The sequence below is a fragment of the Lissotriton helveticus genome, chromosome 7 (genome assembly GCF_964261635.1).
Source record: "Lissotriton helveticus chromosome 7, aLisHel1.1, whole genome shotgun sequence".
NCBI lineage: Eukaryota > Metazoa > Chordata > Amphibia > Caudata > Salamandridae > Lissotriton > Lissotriton helveticus.
In genome coordinates this window covers 1,484,594,774-1,484,616,175 of record NC_136068.1, presented here as the reverse complement: position 1 = coordinate 1,484,616,175, position 21,402 = coordinate 1,484,594,774, and the positions used below count along the sequence as shown (strand labels likewise).

Below are 21,402 nucleotides of genomic sequence, written 5' to 3'. Positions count from 1 at the left end.
GGATGGCACCCCCTCGGCCATGGATACGTTTCTATATGTGTGGCTACGACAGAATGTCAAGGTGGTCACCCCCCACTTCCCGGATGAGCCGGACACGGTTGCGCCCCTTCATGCCCTGCTCCAGTCAGATGCCCCGAAACATGTTGTCTCCATGCTTTACAAACATGCACAGGCCACCCATCTCCCCCCTCTCTTAGAGCGAGACGGGACTGGGACAGTGATCTAGACGCCCCTATGTCGGATGAACAATGGGAGGAGAGTTGCGCTCATACTTCTGCAGTGACAGGTAGCACACGTCTCAGACTGGTACATTATAAATTTCTACATCGGCTCTATTATACCCCGGCCAAATTGCACCGCTTTCGACTCCGGGATGATGATCGATGTTTGCGTTGCAGAGCTGAGGGAGCAGACTTCCTACACCTCGCATGGACATGTCGAGCCATGGCTGATTTCTGGGAGGAAGTGTTTGCGGCCCTGTCGGACATGGTTGGTACGACCGTATCACCCTGCCCCGAGATTGCCTTGTTGGGACTAACATGTCCCGCGTTGAAGGTTCATCGTAAATATTTCGCGCTGGGACTCCTGCTGGCGAAACGACACGTGGCGTGCCGATGGGGACGCGGACGGGCACCCAAATTTAAGACCTGGCTGACTACGATGTCCACATGGCAAGACCAACTGCATACTTATGCCGAGCTCTTGCCGCATAAATCACGACCCAAGGACATATGGGGCCACTTACAGCGTACCTTCTTCGTCTTCAGGCTGAGGACGTTGCCGCGCAACAGAGAGACGCTCCTGAGTCACCAGGGCCTACACTACCCCCTAAACTCCGTCACTTGTGGAGCCCGCCTCATTTCACACGCCTTGCTCATCCTATGTAACACTGCATTTGATACCACATAGCGAAACTCCGGCACTATAATAAGTAGCACCCACTGTACACCTGGGATTTTGGAGATACACATCTTATGTCTGCCACACTGGTCGTATTAGCGACGAAATAGTCACACTCCTTGTTCCCTAGCTCTCTTGTTGCGGCCCCCTAACCCAAGGGATAAACACTTAGCATGACGTACTACTAGACACCATCTAGTCAAGTTCCTTACCTACTCATTAGTCACATCCCCTCCCCCCCATGTTATTTAGATTGCTCCACTAGGTACAGAGAACATCAGTCCTGAGTTCTTATGATTATGACGATGCCACGAGTGCGGCATCGACGCTCCGTGCCGAAAGATCCTTCTCTCCACATAACCAGTATGGTGGACACACAATGGGGGGGAACAGTTAGCACTAGACCCACAAGTTTGTCAGGTTATAAGGTTAAATTAACTAGAAACCTCAAGCATTCACTGTCCAGTTTGTATGATCATCTCCATCATTACTGAATGTATCCTTACGCAGCTCTCAGTAGCCTTCCTCGCGGCCGGCCCGGTTGGGTTGTAGGCGACTTGCCGTGTTAGATGCATGCTCCTTCAGTATGTGATGTACGTTAATGATACTGTTGTAGCTGCCGCCCTGTGTTTTCAGGTTGTAGGCCGAAAAGCTCTGTACTCTTTAATTGCCTCAATAAAGGTTTTGGAGAAAAAAAAAAGGATACACGCATGAAGCATGCTTGACAAATGGGAGGACATGGGAGGAAAGATGGTCAAAGAAAAAGAGCATTAGGAAGGTGGGGAGCAGCAGGAGTTGAGGCATATCCACAGTGGGAGGTGCCTAGTGGAGGGTATATGCATGTCCTTGGAGTAGGGGTGATTTAGCAGCGTCTGCAAATGATTTTCCTCGGCTGTGGGAGAAGCCTGCTGAATGGTACAAGCAAGTCGATCACTTTGTAGAGATCTAAAAGGTATTGTGGTTTAATCTGAACTTATTATTTGAAATTGTGGTTCCCATTGATCTAGGGCCCGTGTGAAAAATTGCTATTGATTGGGCTTCTGCTGATCCAGACGGAGATCCTATAACTCACGGTCCTTCACCCTTGGTTATGAAAAGGTATGAACAGATGATCATATGGTTGCAGTCTAAATTAGCACCACAAGATATCAATTAGGTTAAAATAACTCGAACAACACAGGAATGGCCTATTATGCCGATTATGAACAGCTCTTGCCAGCCTTCAAGTAAATACAGTTGGTAGATACTCTTGATCCGAAACATAGTTGGTTTCCAAACTTGTGATGGGGTTGAGACCAGAAGTTAGCGTTATGACCCAGTAACATTTAATGTGCTGGAAAAACAAGTCTGTGGACGAAATTTTACAGTATGCTAGGTATTGCAGTGATGAGGTGGACTCCAAACACAGGGGAACAAAGGACACGTTTATGTTGGTCCAGATGAGGAATGCGCAAAGGGTAGGATCAGATGCAGACAAATGGGGGAACAATAGGTTGGAATCAGGCACGTAACCAAAGAGAGGGGTTCAAAAAGCTTCAAAAAATTCTGGACAGGGAAATGGGAGAGGTGTCCGTATAAACCCCAAAACAAGTATAGACATTGTCACGCTGAAGAAAATGACTGCTTGTCATTATTGTCACAAAATCGGACATTGGTAGCAAGAGTGTTGATTAAATCAAGCAAATCAGTTGCAAGAGGGAGTTAGTGCAAGTGCTGGATGAGATAAACACCGTTACAAGGTCCAGATACTATAATGGGGGTGGTCAAAATCAGTTAGTGCAAGTTACCCAACCTCCGAGAGTTACGCCGAATAATTGGGCGTTCAACCAAATGCCTTTTATGGAAACTCTAGACGAATTCAATCAGGACCAGTCAAAATTACAGTGTCTGAGCAGGGAGGAAAACTGTACCCTAGGAGCAGTCTTGCAGGTAGACCAGAGTGGACCATATGTAGAGGCAGGTGTAGGCGGGCATCCCATTACATTCTTTAAAAAAATATATATCTTTTTATAAAGCAGTTGTTCAAGATCAACAAGATAATGTACAACATCAATTAAAGGCACTGTTGGCCACACGCAGTGGGCCTTAGCTTTGGTGGTTACCCTTCCCTCCTGTCTCTTACGGTGTCTCCTATCGTCTAAAGAGAGTGGTTGGCAGCCCACTTGCAGGGTTGAGTTGACTTCACCTTCCCTATCTCCTTTCTCATCCTACCTTGTTGGTCCCCCTGTGCTGCATTATGGTCCCCACATATTTTTAAATGTATGGGGGCAACCTCAGGACCGGTAAGTTTCTCGCTCTGCCAACTGACACCCGTCAAGATCTTCTTTATAATCTCTAATTGTAAGGGATCTAGTCGCACCCCATTGTCTGGCTAAATTGCGTTTCGCTACCCCTGCCGCCGTGGACAACAATTTGCCGAAGTGCTTGGACAATTTCTCTTCCTCTGCAATGCCTACAATAAGCCATTTTGCCTCCAGTGGGATTGTTAGCCCTGTGACTTCCTGCATAACCCCTATAACCCTGCTCCAGAAGCGTTGTATTAAGGGGCATTCCCAGGTTGTGTGGTGGAAGGTGCCTATCTCGCCGCATTCCCTAACACATTCGGCTGACTCACTGTGACCATCCTGTATATCCTGGATCCAGAGAGATACGATCTGTGTAGCACTCAGAGCTGCACCAGGCGAAGCTAAGCTCAGATGGCTATCTCCCTAGGACTCTGAATGGCCTTCCTCGTCATCCAGGGGGGGCAGGTTTTCTGAAAATGCCTTCCTCAGTTGGATGAGGGGATCCGGTGTGTTCCTCATTATTTTTTCATATTTTAAAGAGACTGCCTTAACCGGCATAGGGTCGAGGAACAGCTGGCCCTCCATAGGGGAGTGATCCGGTAATTGTTCACCCTCAGGTAGGTGGCAGTGGGGTGCATGCTTTAGTTGCAGGTATCGGAATGCCTCCCTAGGGTCTAGGTCATACTACGTCTGCAACTCACTAAAGGTTAATAGTGAAACCCCTCTCCAGATGTTCCCCCGCTTATCTATGCCTATTAAATGCCAACGTGTGTGGCTGTGCAGCTTCTTCACCTCTCCCAGACTATCACTGTCCCATAATGGGGTCCCTGCTGTAAGCTTATTATCCCATCCCAGGGGTCGGTTGGCTGCTTTCCATGCCTGTAGTACTGTTTAGGTATGAAACTGGAGAGTCCTTTCTTTGCCCTTCCATAGAGAAGTGGTGGTCACCCCCCCTGGCCCAGTGGTCTACCCTATAGGCCAGATTGTCTCTCCCACCAAACACCCAGTCATTTACCACTATTAGTTGGGTCGCCCAGTAGTAGGCTCAGAGGTCCGGTACCGCTATGCCTCCGTCATAGAATCCCCGCTGTAATTTTACTAGGGATACTCCTGTCTCTCCCCCGTCCCATAGTAGCACCCTCATTGTGCTGTTGACTTTGCTGAAGTTTACGTCCAGGACCAGGGGTGTTTTGGAGTACGTAGATCATGCGTGAGGGGGTCATCCTTTTGAAAAGTAGAACTATTCCCATTAGGGAAATGGGTGGCATGCTCCAGTGGGCCGCGTCTGCTTTAAAGCGCTCTATTTGGGGGAGCAAGTTGTACTGTAAAAAGTCTCTCACTTTTACAAATGTAAACACCCAGATATTGGAATCCCTCCCACATTACCCAGACCAGACATCGGATGGGCAGGTCTAGGTCTCACAATGAGAGCGGGAAAACTAGGGACTGGTTCCATTTGATTTGATAGCCCGAGTAGCTCACAGAGAGGTCAAAGATGTGGACGGTTCTTGGTATCGAGGAGCAGGCCTTGCCACATAGAGCACGATGTCATCTGCATACAGGGATAATTCTTTCCTTCCATTCTTCTCCTCCAACAACACACCTGATCAAGGGGTCCCCTCGTATCCAGTTGCCAGGGGCGCCAGGGCGAAGATCATAAGCAACAAGGGGCACCCCTGGTGCATGCCCCTGCTCAGCCTGAACACCCAGGAGTTTTTGCCATTCACCCGTACCCTGGCCAGCTGCTCAGTGTAGAGTAGGTGAACCCAGGAGCAAAACTTAAGGCCAAAACACAATCTGGGCAGAACTGCGAGGGAAAATTCTAATTCGACACTGTTAAATGCCATTCTTTCATCCAATGAGACGACAACAGCATTCTCCACTCCTGATTTCACCATCAGGTACATTACTCCATAGAGACGTCTCAAGTTGAGACGGGTACTCCGTTTCGGCATAAAGCCAGATTGGTCAGGGTGGATCAATCACTATGACTCCTTTTAAGCGGTTTGTCAGGACCTTAGCCAACACCTTGGGCTTCATGTTGAGCAGCAATATGTGGAGGTAGGAACTGCAGTCCGTCGCCGGTTTACATATCTTTGGGATTACTACTATTGTGGCTACTCTTTAATCTTCTGGGAGTGTCCCTGAGTCTCTACTAGCCAGGAACATATTGAGGAGGTGAGGTGGGATCTTGTGAGCCACACGTTTAAACAGCTCCAGGGGGAGGCTGTTCGGTCCGACACCTTCCCTGACTGCAGCTCCCAGAGTGCCCCTTCTATTTCCGCTAGCGTCAAGTCGACCTCCAGAGTCTCCCTATCCTCCCCTGAGAGCGTGTCCAGTGCCATTGTTTACAGGAGCTCTGCACAGTCTGACCGGGGCCTACTGGATTTTGAGCTGTACGTGATAAGCTACGATTGTCTCTGCTATTTCCCCACCTCTAGTATGCATTCCCTTTGCAGGGTCGTGGATCTTGGTCACCCTTATCTCACTTATCTAGTCAGGCAATAAGTTTGCTGGCTTTGTCTCCCACATCGTAGAGTCTCCTTTGCAGTACCAGGGTGTGGGCCCTTTCTGCGTTTTCAGCTATATCTTTTAGTTCTTGTTGCCTGAGGCATGGTTGACCTCTCAAGTCTACATTCTGAGCTCCTCCCTTTAATATCTCGGTCTCCAGTTCTTTGATATTTCATTCCAGGTGTTGGTATCGCAACTTTTCTTCCTTTTCTTTACCCCGATTATCGCCTAAACCTGTCCCTGTATTGCCACATTATATGCCTCCCACAGGGTGTTGTGCAAATCACGGCGGCATTTGGCCAGACGGGACCCTACAGCAACGATATTTCCAGAATTCGTCACTTCTATTAATCACTGCCTTATCAGCAAAAATTACCACAGACATCTTGCTAAGCCTCCACAATAAAAGGGACTATTACAAGTTGCTGCATTTTTCAAGTAATTCCCGCAGCGCTGATAACCTTCATAACGATTCAGAAAAGGGGGTGGTGATGAACAGAGTGTCTGAATTAAGCAGACCACTCTTACCCAGTCCAAAGATCAGGGCTTGATCCATCACCGTTATTTATCTCACTGCCCCATCCCAGCTCAGAACCTGGCTATATGCAAATTAGTCTGTCCCTGGCCCAGTGCATCATGGGAACAGGGCAGACCAAACTACCAAGCCAATTCTTCACCAGAAAGGAGACAAGCTACCGGGGACCGGTTTCTGGCATTTCAGCCTCTTCGGCCCGGCTTGCTTGAATCCTGATGGAGCAGTGAGAAAGGGACTCATGTCTGAGTATACCCTGCCACACCTATAGTGGCAAAAAATGATTCAGAAAAGGGGGTGGTGATGAACAGTGTCTGAATTAAGCAGACCACTCTTACCCAGTCCAAAGATCAGGGCTTGATCCATCACCGTTATTTATCTCACTGCCCAATCCCAGCTCAGAACCTGGCTATATGCAAATTAGTCTGTCCCTGGCCCAGTGCATCATGGGAACAGGGCAGACCAAACTACCAAGCCAATTCTTCCCCAGAAAGGAGACAAGCTACCGGGGACCGGTTTCTGGCATTTCAGCCTCTTCGGCCCGGCTTGCTTCAATCCTGATGGAGCAGTGAGAAAGGGACTCATGTCTGAGTATACCCTGCCACACCTATAGTGGCCAAAAACGATTCAGAAAAGGGGGTGGTGATGAACAGAGTGTCTGAATTAAGCAGACCACTCTTACCCAGTCCAAAGATCAGGGCTTGATCCATCACCGTTATTTATCTCACTGCCCCATCCCAGCTCAGAACCTGGCTATATGCAAATTAGTCTGTCCCTGGCCCAGTGCATCATGGGAACAGGGCAGACCAAACTACCAAGCCAATTCTTCACCAGAAAGGAGACAAGCTACCGGGGACCGGTTTCTGGCATTTCAGCCTCTTCGGCCCGGCTTGCTTGAATCCTGATGGAGCAGTGAGAAAGGGACTCATGTCTGAGTATACCCTGCCACACCTATAGTGGCCAAAAACGATTCAGAAAAGGGGGTGGTGATGAACAGAGTGTCTGAATTAAGCAGACCACTCTTACCCAGTCCAAAGATCAGGGCTTGATCCATCACCGTTATTTATCTCACTGCCCCATCCCAGCTCAGAACCTGGCTATATGCAAATTAGTCTGTCCCTGGCCCAGTGCATCATGGGAACAGGGCAGACCAAACTACCAAGCCAATTCTTCACCAGAAAGGAGACAAGCTACCGGGGACCGGTTTCTGGCATTTCAGCCTCTTCGGCCCGGCTTGCTTGAATCCTGATGGAGCAGTGAGAAAGGGACTCATGTCTGAGTATACCCTGCCACACCTATAGTGGCCAAAAACGATTCAGAAAAGGGGGTGGTGATGAACAGAGTGTCTGAATTAAGCAGACCACTCTTACCCAGTCCAAAGAACAGGGCTTGATCCATCACCGTTATTTATCTCACTGCCCCATCCCAGCTCAGAACCTGGCTATATGCAAATTAGTCTGTCCCTGGCCCAGTGCATCATGGGAACAGGGCAGACCAAACTACCAAGCCAATTCTTCACCAGAAAGGAGACAAGCTACCGGGGACCGGTTTCTGGCATTTCAGCCTCTTCGGCCCGGCTTGCTTGAATCCTGATGGAGCAGTGAGAAAGGGACTCATGTCTGATCATACCCTGCCACACCTATAGTGGCCAAAAACGATTCAGAAAAGGGGGTGGTGATGAACAGAGTGTCTGAATTAAGCAGACCACTCTTACCCAGTCCAAAGATCAGGGCTTGATCCATCACCGTTATTTATCTCACTGCCCCATCCCAGCTCAGAACCTGGCTATATGCAAATTAGTCTGTCCCTGGCCCAGTGCATCATGGGAACAGGGCAGACCAAACTACCAAGCCAATTCTTCACCAGAAAGGAGACAAGCTACCGGGGACCGGTTTCTGGCATTTCAGCCTCTTCGGCCCGGCTTGCTTGAATCCTGATGGAGCAGTGAGAAAGGGACTCATGTCTGAGTATACCCTGCCACACCTATAGTGGCCAAAAACGATTCAGAAAAGGGGGTGGTGATGAACAGAGTGTCTGAATTAAGCAGACCACTCTTACCCAGTCCAAAGATCAGGGCTTGATCCATCACCGTTATTTATCTCACTGCCCCATCCCAGCTCAGAACCTGGCTATATGCAAATTAGTCTGTCCCTGGCCCAGTGCATCATGGGAACAGGGCAGACCAAACTACCAAGCCAATTCTTCACCAGAAAGGAGACAAGCTACCGGGGACCGGTTTCTGGCATTTCAGCCTCTTCGGCCCGGCTTGCTTGAATCCTGATGGAGCAGTGAGAAAGGGACTCATGTCTGAGTATACCCTGCCACACCTATAGTGGCCAAAAACAATTCAGAAAAGGGGGTGGTGATGAACAGAGTGTCTGAATTAAGCAGACCACTCTTACCCAGTCCAAAGATCAGGGCTTGATCCATCACCGTTATTTATCTCACTGCCCCATCCCAGCTCAGAACCTGGCTATATGCAAATTAGTCTGTCCCTGGCCCAGTGCATCATGGGAACAGGGCAGACCAAACTACCAAGCCAATTCTTCACCAGAAAGGAGACAAGCTACCGGGGACCGGTTTCTGGCATTTCAGCCTCTTCGGCCCGGCTTGCTTGAATCCTGATGGAGCAGTGAGAAAGGGACTCATGTCTGAGTATACCCTGCCACACCTATAGTGGCCAAAAACGATTCAGAAAAGGGGGTGGTGATGAACAGAGTGTCTGAATTAAGCAGACCACTCTTACCCAGTCCAAAGATCAGGGCTTGATCCATCACCGTTATTTATCTCACTGCCCCATCCCAGCTCAGAACCTGGCTATATGCAAATTAGTCTGTCCCTGGCCCAGTGCATCATGGGAACAGGGCAGACCAAACTACCAAGCCAATTCTTCACCAGAAAGGAGACAAGCTACCGGGGACCGGTTTCTGGCATTTCAGCCTCTTTGGCCCGGCTTGCTTGAATCCTGATGGAGCAGTGAGAAAGGGACTCATGTCTGAGTATACCCTGCCACACCTATAGTGGCCAAAAACGATTCAGAAAAGGGGGTGGTGATGAACAGAGTGTCTGAATTAAGCAGACCACTCTTACCCAGTCCAAAGATCAGGGCTTGATCCATCACCGTTATTTATCTCACTGCCCCATCCCAGCTCAGAACCTGGCTATATGCAAATTAGTCTGTCCCTGGCCCAGTGCATCATGGGAACAGGGCAGACCAAACTACCAAGCCAATTCTTCACCAGAAAGGAGACAAGCTACCGGGGACCGGTTTCTGGCATTTCAGCCTCTTCGGCCCGGCTTGCTTGAATCCTGATGGAGCAGTGAGAAAGGGACTCATGTCTGAGTATACCCTGCCACACCTATAGTGGCCAATAACGATTCAGAAAAGGGGGTGGTGATGAACAGAGTGTCTGAATTAAGCAGACCACTCTTACCCAGTCCAAAGATCAGGGCTTGATCCATCACCGTTATTTATCTCACTGCCCCATCCCAGCTCAGAACCTGGCTATATGCAAATTAGTCTGTCCCTGGCCCAGTGCATCATGGGAACAGGGCAGACCAAACTACCAAGCCAATTCTTCACCAGAAAGGAGACAAGCTACCGGGGACCGGTTTCTGGCATTTCAGCCTCTTCGGCCCGGCTTGCTTGAATCCTGATGGAGCAGTGAGAAAGGGACTCATGTCTGAGTATACCCTGCCACACCTATAGTGGCCAAAAACGATTCAGAAAAGGGGGTGGTGATGAACAGAGTGTCTGAATTAAGCAGACCACTCTTACCCAGTCCAAAGATCAGGGCTTGATCCATCACCGTTATTTATCTCACTGCCCCATCCCAGCTCAGAACCTGGCTATATGCAAATTAGTCTGTCCCTGGCCCAGTGCATCATGGGAACAGGGCAGACCAAACTACCAAGCCAATTCTTCCCAGTGTAAGAATTGGCTTTTGTAGTCTGGTCTGCCCTGTTCCCATGATGCACTGGGCCAGGGACAGACTAATTTGCATACAGCCAGGTTCTGAAACTGGGATGGTGCAATGAGCTAAAAAACGGTGTTGGATCTAGCCCTGATCTCTTGACTGGGTGAGAGTACTCTGCTTAATTCAGAGACTCTGTCCATCACCACCCCTTGTTGTAAATAATTTTGTCCACCCTAAGCGTGGAAGGGTATACTCAGATGTGAGTCCCTTGCTCATTGCACCATCAGGATTCAAGCAAGCCGGGCCGAAGACGGCTGTAATGCCAGAAACCGGTCCCCGGAAGCTTGTTTCCTTCCCAGTGTAAGAATTGGCTTTTGTAGTCTGGTCTGCCCTGTTCCCATGATGCACTGGGCCAGGGACAGACTAATTTGCATACAGCCAGGTTCTGAAACTGGGATGGTGCAATGAGCTAAAAAACGGTGTTGGATCTAGCCCTGATCTCTTGACTGGGTGAGAGTACTCTGCTTAATTCAGAGACTCTGTCCATCACCACCCCTTGTTGTAAATAATTTTGTCCACCCTAAGTGTGGAAGGGTATACTCAGATGTGAGTCCCTTGCTCATTGCACCATCAGGATTCAAGCAAGCCGGGCCGAAGACGGCTGTAATGCCAGAAACCGGTCCCCGGAAGCTTGTTTCCTTCCCAGTGTAAGAATTGGCTTTTGTAGTCTGGTCTGCCCTGTTCCCATGATGCACTGGGCCAGGGACAGACTAATTTGCATACAGCCAGGTTCTGAAACTGGGATGGTGCAATGAGCTAAAAAACGGTGTTGGATCTAGCCCTGATCTCTTGACTGGGTGAGAGTACTCTGCTTAATTCAGAGACTCTGTCCATCACCACCCCTTGTTGTAAATAATTTTGTCCACCCTAAGCGTGGAAGGGTATACTCAGATGTGAGTCCCTTGCTCATTGCACCATCAGGATTCAAGCAAGCCGGGCCGAAGACGGCTGTAATGCCAGAAACCGGTCCCCGGAAGCTTGTTTCCTTCCCAGTGTAAGAATTGGCTTTTGTAGTCTGGTCTGCCCTGTTCCCATGATGCACTGGGCCAGGGACAGACTAATTTGCATACAGCCAGGTTCTGAAACTGGGATGGTGCAATGAGCTAAAAAACGGTGTTGGATCTAGCCCTGATCTCTTGACTGGGTGAGAGTACTCTGCTTAATTCAGAGACTCTGTCCATCACCACCCCTTGTTGTAAATAATTTTGTCCACCCTAAGCGTGGAAGGGTATACTCAGATGTGAGTCCCTTGCTCATTGCACCATCAGGATTCAAGCAAGCCGGGCCGAAGACGGCTGTAATGCCAGAAACCGGTCCCCGGAAGCTTGTTTCCTTCCCAGTGTAAGAATTGGCTTTTGTAGTCTGGTCTGCCCTGTTCCCATGATGCACTGGGCCAGGGACAGACTAATTTGCATACAGCCAGGTTCTGAAACTGGGATGGTGCAATGAGCTAAAAAACGGTGTTGGATCTAGCCCTGATCTCTTGACTGGGTGAGAGTACTCTGCTTAATTCAGAGACTCTGTCCATCACCACCCCTTGTTGTAAATAATTTTGTCCACCCTAAGCGTGGAAGGGTATACTCAGATGTGAGTCCCTTGCTCATTGCACCATCAGGATTCAAGCAAGCCGGGCCGAAGACGGCTGTAATGCCAGAACCCGGTCCCCGGAAGCTTGTTTCCTTCCCAGTGTAAGAATTGGCTTTTGTAGTCTGGTCTGCCCTGTTCCCATGATGCACTGGGCCAGGGACAGACTAATTTGCATACAGCAAGGTTCTGAAACTGGGATGGTGCAATGAGCTAAAAAACGGTGTTGGATCTAGCCCTGATCTCTTGACTGGGTGAGAGTACTCTGCTTAATTCAGAGACTCTGTCCATCACCACCCCTTGTTGTAAATAATTTTGTCCACCCTAAGCGTGGAAGGGTATACTCAGATGTGAGTCCCTTGCTCATTGCACCATCAGGATTCAAGCAAGCCGGGCCGAAGACGGCTGTAATGCCAGAAACCGGTCCCCGGAAGCTTGTTTCCTTCCCAGTGTAAGAATTGGCTTTTGTAGTCTGGTCTGCCCTGTTCCCATGATGCACTGGGCCAGGGACAGACTAATTTGCATACAGCCAGGTTCTGAAACTGGGATGGTGCAATGAGCTAAAAAACGGTGTTGGATCTAGCCCTGATCTCTTGACTGGGTGAGAGTACTCTGCTTAATTCAGAGACTCTGTCCATCACCACCCCTTGTTGTAAATAATTTTGTCCACCCTAAGCGTGGAACGGTATACTCAGATGTGAGTCCCTTGCTCATTGTACCATCAGGATTCAAGCAAGCCGGGCCGAAGACGGCTGTAATGCCAGAAACCGGTCCCCGGAAGCTTGTTTCCTTCCCAGTGTAAGAATTGGCTTTTGTAGTCTGGTCTGCCCTGTTCCCATGATGCACTGGGCCAGGGACAGACTAATTTGCATACAGCCAGGTTCTGAAACTGGGATGGTGCAATGAGCTAAAAAACGGTGTTGGATCTAGCCCTGATCTCTTGACTGGGTGAGAGTACTCTGCTTAATTCAGAGACTCTGTCCATCACCACCCCTTGTTGTAAATAATTTTGACCACCCTAAGCGTGGAAGGGTATACTCAGATGTGAGTCCCTTGCTCATTGCACCATCAGGATTCAAGCAAGCCGGGCCGAAGACGGCTGTAATGCTAGAAACCGGTCCCTGGAAGCTTGTTTCCTTCCCAGTGTAAGAATTGGCTTTTGTAGTCTGGTCTGCCCTGTTCCCATGATGCACTGGGCCAGGGACAGACTAATTTGCATACAGCCAGGTTCTGAAACTGGGATGGTGCAATGAGCTAAAAAACGGTGTTGGATCTAGCCCTGATCTCTTGACTGGGTGAGAGTACTCTGCTTAATTCAGAGACTCTGTCCATCACCACCCCTTGTTGTAAATAATTTTGTCCACCCTAAGCGTGGAAGGGTATACTCAGATGTGAGTCCCTTGCTCATTGCACCATCAGGATTCAAGCAAGCCGGGCCGAAGACGGCTGTAATGCCAGAAACCGGTCCCCGGAAGCTTGTTTCCTTCCCAGTGTAAGAATTGGCTTTTGTAGTCTGGTCTGCCCTGTTCCCATGATGCACTGGGCCAGGGACAGACTAATTTGCATACAGCCAGGTTCTGAAACTGGGATGGTGCAATGAGCTAAAAAACGGTGTTGGATCTAGCCCTGATCTCTTGACTGGGTGAGAGTACTCTGCTTAATTCAGAGACTCTGTCCATCACCACCCCTTGTTGTAAATAATTTTGTCCACCCTAAGCGTGGAAGGGTATACTCAGATGTGAGTCCCTTGCTCATTGCACCATCAGGATTCAAGCAAGCCAGGCCGAAGACGGCTGTAATGCCAGAAACCGGTCCCCGGAAGCTTGTTTCCTTCCCAGTGTAAGAATTGGCTTTTGTAGTCTGGTCTGCCCTGTTCCCATGATGCACTGGGCCAGGGACAGACTAATTTGCATACAGCCAGGTTCTGAAACTGGGATGGTGCAATGAGCTAAAAAACGGTGTTGGATCTAGCCCTGATCTCTTGACTGGGTGAGAGTACTCTGCTTAATTCAGAGACTCTGTCCATCACCACCCCTTGTTGTAAATAATTTTGTACACCCTAAGCGTGGAAGGGTATACTCAGATGTGAGTCCCTTGCTCATTGCACCATCAGGATTCAAGCAAGCCGGGCCGAAGACGGCTGTAATGCCAGAAACCGGTCCCCGGAAGCTTGTTTCCTTCCCAGTGTAAGAATTGGCTTTTGTAGTCTGGTCTGCCCTGTTCCCATGATGCACTGGGCCAGGGACAGACTAATTTGCATACAGCCAGGTTCTGAAACTGGGATGGTGCAATGAGCTAAAAAACGGTGTTGGATCTAGCCCTGATCTCTTGACTGGGTGAGAGTACTCTGCTTAATTCAGAGACTCTGTCCATCACCACCCCTTGTTGTAGATAACCTTCATAAAGCCGTCCATTTTTCAGCCTTTGTTCACGAATACAGAACGAACAGTGTTTATATCACCTGACAGGACCCAGTGTCAAGGGATCACCTACTTCACATTGATTCCATCGCTCCGTGAACTTGTTCCACATGATCTATGTCAGACTATATCCAACAGATTTTACCGTCATTCAAGACCTATTTACTGCGTATATCCAGACACGGTGTCTTCATTTTCACTAGACACTCGAGTATCTAATCAGCACTCGAAAAATACAGAACTCCTGATGAAGGCCACTCGCCGAAACGCGTAGGATTCAGATTCGGTTTTGTATTGGGCGACAAAAATCAATTGTTGACATATGTATCAGAGTGTATATAATATACTATTGTAATCAGGTGCTTATTTATGTATAGAATTTCTATGAATTATTGTTAAAAAAGAGTGTATAAATTGTCATATAAAAAAGAAAAAAACAACATAATATCTGTGAAAAAAAGAAAATTAAAAAGAAGTTTTTTATACAATTCACATACTATTGTGTTCTTCGATCTTTTGAGTAACAATATGTGATAAAATTCAGAAAACATACACATAACCCGGTGTTTAAGTCAGTTTTCATAAAAGTGCAAATCTACCGAACCTTCATTCTGTCAGGAATATCTCTCTATGCTTTCCACTAGCTGATCTTATAGTTTTCTATTTTTCAAGTGCAACAGTGCTATTCGAGGTGGTAGGACGTTATCTACCGCTTGCCCTACGAACCAGGTGACCACCGGTGAATGGTCTGAAATACCTTGCGCTAGGCGCTGAGTGTCCCAGAAGCGACCTATCCCATCGCTGAGGGTGAACAGGCAGTCTAGTCTAGAGAGGCTGCCATGCCATGCTGCTAGGTGCATGTATTGCCGTTCCCTCTTGTTTTGGGACCTCCATAAGTCAGCCCTTCCCACTGCCTCCGTGAAGGTGCTAAGGGGGGGTTGGGGGTCCACTCCTGATCTCCCCTCTTTCAGGCCATATATCTAGCATTGCGGACATGACGTCAGTCATGTCTCCTCCTAGGATCAGGAATCCCTTTGGCAGGTCTAGTAGGGTCGCTCAAAGGGAGGTGAGGGTGCCTCTCTGTATTGCTGGTGGGGCATAGGCTGAACCCGGATTTTGGACTTGCCCCACCCACTTTCTCGTTTGAAGCACAAATCTACCTTGGGTGACTCTCCAGGTTCGCTCTGGGGTATATGTCGTTGCCAACCAGAGTAGGATACCCGTGCCCCATGACCCAGAGGAGTAGCCCTCATGTGCAATGAGTGTGTACCCCCACCTACCCAGGGCCTTGCATGTCTGTCCCCTTAGGTGGGTTTCCTGCAGGAAAACTAGGTCGGGCTTTTGGCATTTTATATATTCCAGTACTAGTGTACGCTTAATCTCTGCCCCCCGTCCGTTTACATTCCAGAACATAATTTTATGTGCAGACTGGTTGGGTGCCCATGCCAAGTATTACTACAATAATTGTCATAATATTTGGTCAGGATCACAGGTTCTGTTGTAGACTCGAGGCTCCTCCCCATCTCTTGAGATATCTTTTGATTTGTTAAATTCCTCACAACTGCTACTAAAACTACGTGTAACTGAACTGTTCCCCAAGTCCCCCCTACCTGCTACCCTGCACTGTGGGATTTGAACTGCTCACCACCCCAATTGGTTCTGTTGGGTAGGACACATTTCTTAGAGAAATGCTATTCTATGCAAATGAAACAACAATGAGAGCTCTCTGATACACATATGCAACTAAGAAATCAATGCTCAAGCTGAGAAAACAAATAATATAGCCTGGTTATAGAATTCATAAGTATTTATATTTGGAATTCAATTGCGTATTTGAGTATTTACTGAATTACTTCATTCAGTGACAAATACAGTTAATACAAAATGCGACTATCACACATATATACAAATAAGTGACAATTGGTGAATAAAGTGCTCAAGTGCTGAGATATATATACACAAATTAATACAATTATATATACAGATGATAAATAGGCCAACAATGAATTGATCCCCAATGAATCCTGGTGTTTTATGGAGGAATCATGGAGTGTTCTGGACCTAAGGTTAGCGTCGACGTTTCGACCCTAGTGCGCCCCAATTGGTGGTTGCTGCGGGTCTTTATCAAGACAGGATGAGATCGGTGACAGTCTGTAACATAAAGGCTGAGTATCAGAGAGAGTATTGTGCAAATCCGAGCTATAATAGAGTTAGTAGTGAGTCAGTGAGTACTCACACGGATCAGGGGGAAGATTTGCCTGAAGAGTTGCCACACGTATGCTAGCCAAATCTGTGGATTTAAGACAAATTTTGGCTAGCATACGTGGGGCGCACTAGTGTCGAAACGTCGACGCTAACCTTAGGTCCAGAACACTCCATGATTCCGCCATAAAACACCAGGATTCATTGGGGATCAATTCATTGTTGGCCTATTTATCATCTGTATATATAATTGTATTAATTTGTGTATATATATCTCAGCACTTGAGCACTTTATTCACCAATTGTCACTTATTTGTATATATGTGTGATGGTCGCATTTTGTATTAACTGTATTTGTCACTGAATGAAGTAATTCAGTAAATACTCAAATACGCAATTGAATTCCAAATATAAATACTTATGAATTCTACAACCAGGCTATATTATTTGTTTTCTCAGCTTGAGCATTGATTTCTCAGTTGCATATGTGTATCAGAGTGCTCTCATTGTTGTTTCATTTGCATAGAATAGCATTTCTCTAAGAAATTTGTCCTACCCAACAGAACCATTTGTTTGTTTAACCACTAATACCCAGGTTCTGAGGGACACAGGGTTACCCCGTTTTTTGTTAAGCTGCCCACCACCCCAAGCAGCTGTCACCCTCAAGTGTAACATAACCATATTAGGCAGTTGCCCGCTCCACCCTGTCTACAATGTGAGCTCTTGCAGCCCTGCTGACCCTCTGTGGGAACAGGAGCGCCAAGTCTATTTCCAAGTTCTCAGGAGGGGCGACACCACCCCCCGGTCCATCTCGCCTGGAAGAGCAAAGAAGTCCCCAAAAGCTGGGCTTGACCTCGTTTCGTCCGACCCCACCTACTTGCAGTTTTTTCTTGTGTCCAAGTTTTAAGGTTTTCCTGGGTCTACATCATCGTCTTGTCGGTTTTCTTCTTCACTCTGAGAACCCCCATCACGGCTGTTGCAGGGGTGGGCCCTTCACAGGGCCCTCTGGGATCCACCCTACTGCATTCGCCATGCACCCAGCCAGTCCCAGACTTCTGCTGGTGAGTGGAAAAAACAGGATTTCCCCTCGGCGAGGATTTGCAGCTTGGCAGGGAACAGCATCATATACTTCAGTTCATTATCTCTGAGCGCCCTTTTGATCTCCTCGAAACTCTTTTGTTGCTTCTGAACTTCGAGAGTTAAGTCAGGGAAGAAGCGTATTGTAGTATTTTAGGTCTCAGAATTGCATCTCTATCTCTATGGTTGAAAATTCTAGCTATTATAGTGTACGTCTGGGCACCAGGTCTTGGCTGTGGGATCGGTGCTCTATGCTCTATGCTCCCTTTCGACCGAGAAGATCTTTGATAGGCATTTGGGAGGGAGATGTGTCATGATCAAGTCTTCAACAAACAGGTCAACACTTTGAGCCTCCACTCCCTCCGGTACCCCTACTATTTGTATATTATTGCGCCTGGAGCGTCCTTCCTGGTCCTAGACTCTCACCACTAGCATCTCTTGCTGTTTCGTTAGTCTACACACTTGTTCCTACAAAGATTTAAAGGATGTCTGAAGGTCGTGAATATGTTTCTGCGCCATTTTCACCTTATCAGACATCTTTCGGAAGTCCACCCGTAGAAGACCCACATCTATAGTGACCAAGTCTATTTTTGGTTTGAGAGAGGCCTTAAGGTCTTTTATTGCTGCTATTATGGCCCCGGGTGAAGGCCCTGGGGGAGGGGGCCGTATCTCTGAGCTGGACCCTGCCTCTAGGTTTTGCCTGGGGACTGCATATTTGTCCATCTTGTTTGTTTGTGATTGTCCCTTGGGCTACACCATCTCACTGGAGTGCGAGTTTAGTTGTTGCCATCTCTGCGCGTTGCCGCGTCCTCCGTGTCCCCTTGGCCAGGTGGTGGTTGAAGTTGGTCCGGCTCCTATGATGCCCCTCAGGTTTTCACTGCTCTACTCTGAGTTTCTTAAGCATGGGGAGATCTTCGTATGCTTCTGGCCCCTGGAGGTCACCGTCCTATCGCCTCAGGAGTCCTTCCGACTATGCCCCACACCGGAGTCTGGGTTGCCTTCGCTGCTCGCTTAAATGGGGCACCCACGGCCGACCATTCAGCTCTGGCTGACCAGGTGCCCCCTCAGTCCAGTCTCAATCGTGGTTTCTTACTTGGTTATGTTGGGGATTTTCCTTTATGCTGGGGCCTCCTGCGTCGTGAGGGCCAATTGGCTCCTGGTGCCCTGTTCAGTTCTTGTAGCCTCAGGTGTGGCCCTCTCCGCTCCCTCATTTCAGGCAAACCCAAGCTGGCTCCGCTTACTTCCCCCGTCTCGGCTGCATGCCCTCCTGCAGCCTGGGGGGTACATTCCTAACGGCCTCTGGGCCTACGAGGTTCTCCGACCAGGGTGTCTGCCCAGCCGCACTCCAAATTGGTGCTGGTGCTAGTCGAACCCGGAACCCCCATGCCGATTGTGGGCCTGAACTCCTCCTCTGGGCTTACCCGTTGTGTTCTCTGGTTGCCGTTCATGGACTCATTCGATTCGTCTCACCTCCGGTTGGCGGTCCACATTCTGCTGCTCTTCCTGGCTGCTACAGTCCGGCGATGCCCCGCGTGTATTCCCCCCAGTTATAGCACGGCATGGACATCACCGTCCATGCCATGCTGGAACTTTTTATCTGTTCCCATTGCAGTTTTTAGGGCACTGCCATGGGAAAGACCAAAGGATCCCCGACTGTATTACGAATTGTACTTTTACAACTCGTAATACGGCAGGCGGTCCATGTGCGGGGTTTGGCGCATTGGAGCCGGCGCCGCTGCGCCAAACTCATTATTAGGCCCTTCGTTTTTTTCCTCACCAACCCAATTGGTTTAAGAAAATATGCTCACAAGAGGCAACACATATTTCCTTTTGCTCTCTTTTCAAACCCTTCTTCAGAAGTTGAAGGTGCCCTACACAATTTGAACATTTGGAGGTTCCTTGGATTATATTATCATGCAAACACCTTCAGGTCTTTATACAGACTCCTTGTACGAAACTCCAGTTTCAGCCTTGAAAACCAGACCTCCACACCTTCTGCAAGCACTATTTAGTGAATGTTACATCTAGATTGTATGAGAATTTGACCAAGCTATGTTCGGGAATTCTGGTTTGGCTTCTAGAATTTCCTTGACATTTGTCACCCATTTCTACATTTCTGAAGGCTCTGAAATGTTTCCACAAGTCTGGAGAATAGGATGCTGGTACGCATGAGATGATACAAGCCATGCAATCTAATGATTCTTGTATCACTAGTCCTAGGTCCCCCTTTAATCTAGATGACCCATGAAGCATTTGCGGTCTTCGTAGATTTGTTGTGGTATAGTTGGACAGGGGCTAGAGGATGAGTTCTGGGATAAAGGGTAGTAAGGCCATAATTTATCCTTTATATTTTGGGCCTTCATTCAAAAATCCTTTTACAGTGAGCAGTAATGCATAGTGGTTAACTCCATAATGGCATAGGAAATTACACACGTCTGGGTGATGATATGCTCCAGATCTGAAGGTCACTCTACGGAGAATAAAACACTTTTGAGTATGATAGTAGTAGTACCTTATTGCTGCTCTTGAGTACGTACAAAATGGAGAACTATAAAAAACAGATCAACACTTAACCCTTGTTTGCCTCATGATTATCACAAGAGTCCCTCTGTGGTTTTAGAAAGAAGTAATTACTTTAAATTAACTGGTAAATTCATGTTTATTAAGTGCCATAATTAGGAATAAAAGGCAAATTACCTTTAAAATCTGTCCTCCATCGGGGTATTTTCGCAGTATGTTCTTTAGATATGTCAAGAATGGGGGAGACTTCTGAGCGAACCTATTTCTGAAAAGGGGAGAAGAAACACGCCCCATTAATAAGAGGTTTTGTAATAACATTATATTTCTATCCATATTTCACAAATTCACATTATAACCCTTCTCTGCCTTTCACAATCGAAATGACATCACTGCACAGTGTATTATTAAACGTATGCAATAGCTGGTCAGAGATTGTGGGTGTGCAATCTCTGACCAGCTATTGCATGTGCGTGTGCAGAGACATCCTTTCAAATAGGGGAGAAAGTACGCAACCCCCAGCAAAGATGATTTTCGACTGTTCAAAGGCCCAGTTTCTTACCATTGTCAGGAAACCAACCCATCTCGCAAACACCGTGATTCCACAAAGCACTATTAGTGGGCTGCTTTTCAATTTCTTCACATAAGTGAGCAGTGTCACCAAGCTGTGGGTTTGGAAAGGTCAGGTAGAACCATGGACTCAATTCGCCAAGATTTAAGGAATACCATCTGGTAATTCTGGAGATCCATAAATTATATCCTTGGCACAGGATTTCTTGAAGTTATAAAGCGGCTCAATTTTTGGCAGCATGGTAAGCACACATCTTCTTTGCAGAAATGACGTGAGTCAGTTGTAAATAAAAGAAGCACTAGTGCACTACAGAACCTTTCAATTCAATTCAATACTTGGCACTTGTGGAGCGCACAGCTGGCTCTGAAGAGGCGTCCTGGCGCTAGCTGAGAGCCCTGAAGAGAAGCTGTCGGTATAAGTACCCATTAGATAGGTGTTAACAAGTAGGTTTTAGAGGCTATGCCTGAAAACAGATTTAGAGGGACTGAAAACATATAATTATAGAAAAAACATTTGGGCTTGACAGACCTGTGAATTTCCTTCCCCTTTCACAGCTTCCATTCCCTATCAAGCGTGTGGACACAAGATTACTCAATGTGCACCATCTCGTTACATCCACACCCTGTTTCAGGCCTGGTTCAGGATACCTTAATTCGTCTCATATCATAAACAGAGTATTGTTAAACCTCTTCTTAATCTATTTTCAGATCTCTCTTAGGGCATACCTCGCTGCTCCTTCCTATCCCCTTTGTTTCTTTTACCCGCATCCCTTTTCTAATAGTGCTTCATTAGTTCAAGACATGTTCCTTTCTGTACATTAGTGACA

The 21,402-nt window shown here is 47.7% G+C and overlaps 1 protein-coding gene across 3 annotated transcripts in view; it reads right to left on the bottom strand.

Annotated features, from left to right (window-relative positions):
- The window catches only part of LOC144770405 (sacsin-like), a 435,405-nt gene that overhangs the window by 214,351 nt on the left and 199,652 nt on the right, over positions 1-21,402 (bottom strand). For all 3 annotated transcript variants that reach the window (XM_078654913.1, XM_078654915.1, XM_078654914.1), the window contains one exon: positions 20,186-20,273. In XM_078654913.1, the coding sequence (XP_078511039.1) occupies positions 20,186-20,273 (88 nt within the window). The remainder of the gene's footprint in view (positions 1-20,185; positions 20,274-21,402) is intronic.